General features: G+C 33.0%; 1 protein-coding gene across 1 annotated transcript; it reads right to left on the reverse strand.

Annotated features, from left to right (window-relative positions):
- Positions 1-2,570: 2,570 nt before the first annotated feature.
- Positions 2,571-3,503, reverse strand: LOC107134807 (olfactory receptor 4C11-like). The gene is given in 1 exon segment (XM_015476837.1): positions 2,571-3,503. A coding segment is annotated over 1 exon segment (933 nt).
- Between the last annotated feature and the right edge of the window lie 3,135 nt (positions 3,504-6,638).

Consider the following 6,638-nt stretch of genomic DNA (forward strand, 5'->3'; position numbering starts at 1 on the left):
AATTTTCCTTCATTTTATCAGAAGATTTTTTGTTTTTTATTTTTTAAATGAAAAATAATAATCATACATATTTATGGTGCTTAGAATCACATAGAACTATTTAAATTTTCTTTTCTTATAGAGGTATTTCTTGTGGTATAATCTATTCATTTTCCTCTACATTTTAAGAATATTTCATTTTTTTATCTACCTCTGATCTTGATTTATTTTTCTAAAATGCAAAGCTCTATGAATCCTCTGGTGTGTGTGTTTGTGTGTGTGTGTGTGTGGCTTGTGTTATATATGAGTAAATTAGATAAGTCTATCACAGAATCAATTCATTTCAGGGTTTATAAAGTATAAAGTGTATTACTCCCTTTATGCATGAATTAACTTTAAAACAACCAGTTGTGGCAGTAAGATATGGTGAATAGTGATAAGAATTTTCAATTAAATTATAAGGCAGAGTACTATTTTTATTTTTTGTTCTTGCTAGACACACATGACAGTAGACCACATTTTTATATATTATACACACATAGAATAACTTGTTCCAGTTAGGGTCCCACTATTGTGGTTGTACATAATGTGGAGTCACACTGGTGGTATATTCACATATAAGGATAGGAAAGTTGTTTGATTCATTCTTCTGTCTTTCCTATTCCCATCTCCCCACTCTTCCCTTTGTTCCTCTTTTTCTAATCCAATGAACTTATGTTCTTCTCCTCCCTTGTTATGGGTTAGCATCCAAATATCAGAGAGAACATTCTGCCTTTGATGTTTTGGAACTGGTTTATACATTTAGCATGATAGTCTCCAGATCCATCCATTTACCAGCAAATGCCATAATTTCATTCTTCTTTATTCCTTAGTAATATCCCACTGTGTATATATAGCACATTTTTCGTTTTCTGTTCATCTGTTGTAGGGTACTTAGGTTGCTTTCATAACTTGGCTTTTGTGAATTGTGCTGCTATAAACAGTTATGTGGCTTTGTCACTGTAGTGTGTGAATTTTAAATCCTTTAGGTATAAATTAAGGAGGAGAATAACTGTGTCAAATTCAAATAAGAAAAGAACATTCAAGGAATAATAAGGAATTCATTTTGGCTATAGGAGCAGCAAAGCAAATAAAGTTCAGGGTAAGTCAAAAAGTATGTTAAGGTCAGAGCATGAAAAATCTGTAATTGAAGATTCTGTAACAAGAATTATTGAAAGGCTACAAATATTAAATGATTAATGTTTAATTAATAAATAAATAAATTATAAGGCACAGTATTAAAAATAATATGGAATTTGGTAAGCATTACTAAAAATGTGGTACAATTCTCTACACTGAAGTCAAAGAATTTTTAAATTTCAGGGTATAATCCGAAGCCTAGACCTCTAAGGTACAACTGTTCACCTGTCCTTTTCCCATTCTTGGCATGAAAAACAATGGAAATTTTAATTTGTGAAGCTATACACACAACACAAAGGCATAGAAAAATAACAAATAAAGAAAGGGGACATAGCAGTATAAATGGAGAGAGAAAGGGGCTTTGCACAATAGTAGTGAGTTCTCCCTGAGCCTACTCTCTAGACACAAGTGCTGTATTTCTGAATGTCCATGGTAATTTCATCAACATCATTCACTTCAAAGAAAATAGGTCCTATCACTTTGGGGTTCACATCAGTTTCTACCTTTCTGCTCTTCAGTCTGAGAAAACATGTTGTATCTCTCTATCTCTAGTTTTATTTAGCTTTCATAATGCCCACTATTGTACTTTTATTTAACTTAGATTTAGAGGGTCTTTTGCTACAAATGGTAAACATTAATTTTGTAAGAAAACCTGAATATCTTAAGGCTTTTCAGCATTAGCTTTAAAAAAAAAACTCACAATGTTTTGGTTAGAAATATATAGGTTAGAATAACTTTATATGAAAAGAGCCTCTTATTTGAAAATATGGAACTTTCCAAAGACAATCCAGTCATAAATGACAAGGGCACTTTAGATACCAGACAAAGATTCCTTTGTCTGTGAATGTTCAAGAAGACACTTGCTACCTATTGCAAATCCCTTACAGAGGGAGGAGATAATCACAATAAAATGGCTGCACTTTATTTATGCCTACTTATAAATTTCAGCTGCTCTGATGGTATAAATGTTTTCTCATCAGATCATAGTGAAGATTGACGGACTTGTAGGTCATGTTCACAAGTACCAGAATGGAATCTCAGGGAAAGAAAGAGTCGGAGTAAAGATGTCAGGGACATTAACAGTCGGAGGTCAAAACACAGAAAACTCTAAGAAAGCCGGCACATGAGTTTAAAATGTATAGAAGTGGCCAGGCCCTAGAACCATAGTGGCTGGAAAGGATGATAACCTGTTGAGACAGAATATTTTCTATAACTACCTGACTTAAATTTCACAACAGCTCTGTAAAAAAGATACTATGGAATTCATACTGCTTATCATCTAAACAATATTCAGAACCCACAAACATATATAAGTACATATTACTCTCACAGTTATCACAAATTATCACATTTAATATTTATAGATATTCAGTCATATCATAAGTGTATAAACATGAGATTGGACTCTCAGCTCATCCCCTGCTTTCTGATGTAGTTTTAAAATGCCACAGATTTCTCATGGCGTTTTTCACCTCTGCATTCCTCAGTGTGTAGATGAGTGGGTTGAGGAAGGGTGTGCCAATGGTATAAAATACTGTCACCATCTTGTCCATGGGGAACGTGGTTGGGGGGCGTGTATATATGAATATACAGGGACCAAAGAACAAGACAACAACAATGATGTGAGACGTGCAAGTGGATAGTGCTTTTTTCCTCCCTTCTGCACTGTGATTTCTCAGAGAATGCAGGATGACAATGTATGAGATGGTTAAAATTGTTAAACTGACTAAGCAAATTACCCCACTGTTAGTCACCAACAGCAGATTCAGCAAGTAAGTGTCCGTGCAGGAGATTTTAAACAAGGGCTGCAGATCACAGCAATAATGGTCAATCAAGTTGGGTCCACAGAAGGGCAATCTCAAGGCCAGGATAATCTGAGCAATGGAATGCATAAAGGACCCTATCCATGCAAGGACAATCAAGATGAGACAGACGTGCCTCCTCATGATCCTTGGGTAATGCAAAGGCTTACAGATGGCCACATAGCGATCAGCGGCCATGAGGATGAGGACAAAGATCTCCATGCAGCCAAATAAGTGTAGTGCAAAGATTTGTGTCATGCACTCATTGTAGGATATGACTTTCTTTGTAGAGAGAGCATCCACAATGAGTTTAGGGGCTGTGGATGTTGACTAGCAGGAATCAGCAAAGGACAGATAAAACAAGAAATAATACATGGGGCTTTCTAGTGTCCTGCTGGATTCGATGGTCACAATAACAAGTGTATTCCCCGCTACAGTTCCCACATAAAAAATTAAGAAGATTAAAAACACCATTTTCTGCCTCAAAGGATCCTGGGTCAATCCTAGCAATATGAACTCAGTTACATTACTATTTTGCCACATGGTTTCATTTGGTGTGGGGATATCTCAGGTTTGAAACAATCTGCAAAGAAGAAAAGAAAAATTATAAAATAAATACTAAATTTGAAGTAGAACACATATTCTTTGTCACTAAACTACAACTTTACAAGAGGGGCTTTCAGTGAGAACTCCCAATAGGTTCCAATCACTTTTCATTCTGGGTATTTTTTTTTCTGGATAACATGAATTTTCTAGAAACTATCTTACTGCATGTACCAGATTGGATATGACAATGATTAAATAAGACTTAGAAAATATAATAAAAATGCAAATGCTTCATCAAGCAAATTACACATTACTTTAGGGTACTTGGTGTGTGAGTAGATAGCTTTCCAAACTGATGAATATGTTCCATCAGTCCTCAGGAAGGAGCTATCAACAGTAGGTTGATGCACTGAAAATCTCAAGAATGCTTAAGCTTGATTTATTTCAATAGACATTCACATAATTTGAAGCTGGTGCTTCTATTAAAATGTAGTTATAAAATAAGCATGTTGAACATTTCAGTAATGATTGTTTAAACATTTGAGATCACTTCTTTCACACAAACACACATATTCAATGAGTGAGAGAGAGGGAAAGAGAGAAACAGAGATAATGAATTTACTTCAGTATACTTTTAACCTTCTTGAATCTGTCAATGCAGTTTAGTATATTTATTTTTAAAATATTCTGAACATTAATAAATAACTTCCTAAACATTTGAGATTGCCTTCATGAAGAGAAAAGAAGAGGAGAGAATAGAAGAGGAGAAAAGAGAAAGGAAAATAATAAAAATATTAAGCAAAATTTTGTGAATGAACAAGAGAGTTGATCCAGTCCAACAAGAGTTAGTTAAATCTGTTGTTTAACTAAGTCAATCTCTCTTTACCTCTTGAAATGTCTTATGTCCAAATTCAGCATCTACAATTTTTTATAACATTATGTTATATATACTTAAATTCTTTTTTTATTCTTTATGTTTCTGAATATTTAAATATGTTTTTTTAGACCCTAGGAGACACATTAAAATAAAGGAAAAAGAGGAAAACATACATCAATAAGAGTATTTTTCCAAATTTCAGGTTCATGACTAAGGATTTTTAGAAATGTTAGCAGTAAATGCTCCAAGTTACAGCTGAAACTTGCAATAGAATTACAACTGATATTATCAGGTATTCCATTTCCTGACTTCAAGGGAGAAAATATAGAAATAAAGTGATCATTTGTTTGTTTTGACTATACAAAATACAGGATTAAATTTTTCTATGAACCTTGTCACATATGTTCTCCAAATAATGGCACAGTCAAAAACAAAAGTTAACTATGAAGTGAATAAAATATGTGTAAAAATCTCTTGACTTAAGAAAGCATATTTGCTTCAAATTTAAGTGGATTTCACAGGTCAACTTAAAAAAAAAAAAGAACACATACAGAATTGACAAAGTGCCAATTTTAAAAGACACCCTTTTCTTATTAGAAAGAATCATAAAGAGGTTTGATTTTTATTGAAAAGTAAGTTCAAATTAAAATTCCAAAGAAATATCTTTTCAGTTCTCGAACTAAAACTGTGATTTTTTAAATAAATATCTTTTAATAAATAGTTAATGAGAAAGATGTGGAAAACAGTTACTCTAAATATTCTTGGTAGGTATTTAAATGGGCACAATCTCTTAGGGGGTAATTTTCTACATTCATAAATAATAGTATTTATAATAAATACTAAAATATATTTCTTATAGAACTATATAGCCACTCATGGTCACAAAGAGCTTCCTAACAGCCCTTTCCCTGGAGGTGAAAGATAGATAACAATTTAGTGCCCATATCAGCCTCCGTGAGATTGAATGAATCAGGAATGGTATTTTTATGCAAACATTAAAAAATTATACACACACATACACACATACACACACGGGCCTTTAAAATATATTCTAAATTAATATTTACAAAATCTAGAGCAGTTCTGGGGAAGGAGGTTGACTTTTTCAACATCAGAAGGATTTTATTATAAGGCACATTCACTAAAAATGTTATTTCTGTAGTTGTACCACAGGCAAAGACAGCATATGATAAGACTCCAAGTTTTTAAAAATATTAAAACCCATATATTGTGTTCCAAATATGCATTTCCAATGAGACATTGTAATACAATCATTAAATAAACTTTTGATATGATCATAAAAATAAAAAGAAAAGAAATAGATGTGTATGCTTTAGATGGTAAGATTTTTGTTCACATCAGGCGATTACAAAGTGTTCATAGTCTCAGAGTTCAAGAGGAGATTGTATTTTTGGTATCAGAGATTGGAGGAAGACCAAATTTTAAAAAGTATTCACTGTGGTAAAATTTGAAAATGTGTCATATTCTTTTTTTATTAAGCCTTAATAGTTATACATAGTAGTTGAGTTCATCACAACATATTCATACATACATGAAAATCGATTTCACTTCATGATCCCCCTTTTCCCTCCCTCTTTTCCTTCAAGAATTCTGTCCCCTTCATTCTTTTTTTCTCTACTCTGACTTCTTTTTGCTCATCTATTAATTTACACTTGATTGGTTCTTTGTGTTATCCTATTCTTCCCTCCCCCTTTCCTTTATTTTATTCTGGCTTCTGCATATGAGAGAAGACATTTGACCTTTGAGTTTCTGAGTTTGGCTAATTTCACTTAGCATGAGAGTCTCCACATTCACCTGAAAATGTTTTATATTCTTGATGCATAAAAAATAAAGTTCTAAAAACCCTTACCTTAGTAGAAGTTCTATTCACACTGTCATATAATTTTGCCTTAACAATTATGTTCTGGTGTAGGCAGGAGGCACTGTGGTATTCCCAAGGTAGGACTGTGATCCAGAGTCTTGATTGAGATGGTGAATCAATTGCATGGGTATCTTAGAAATCCAGTGCTCTTTGATCACAGTAAACACCACAACATTACTATTACCTACAGGTTTGCTTGCCTTCATGAGATTTTCTGCATGCACTCAAACAGAAGTGAATATCAAATAAAAAACTAACACTTGTAAATTTCATAGATAGATAAGAAAGATGTAAATTAGAATGAAGCAACATAAGGAAGAGGACTTTATCTGTTCCTCATATCTATATTTCTTATAGATATAATGCAGTGGCA

The sequence above is a fragment of the Marmota marmota genome, unplaced genomic scaffold (assembly GCF_001458135.2).
Source record: "Marmota marmota marmota unplaced genomic scaffold, marMar, whole genome shotgun sequence".
In the NCBI taxonomy this organism is placed as follows: Eukaryota; Metazoa; Chordata; class Mammalia; order Rodentia; family Sciuridae; genus Marmota; species Marmota marmota.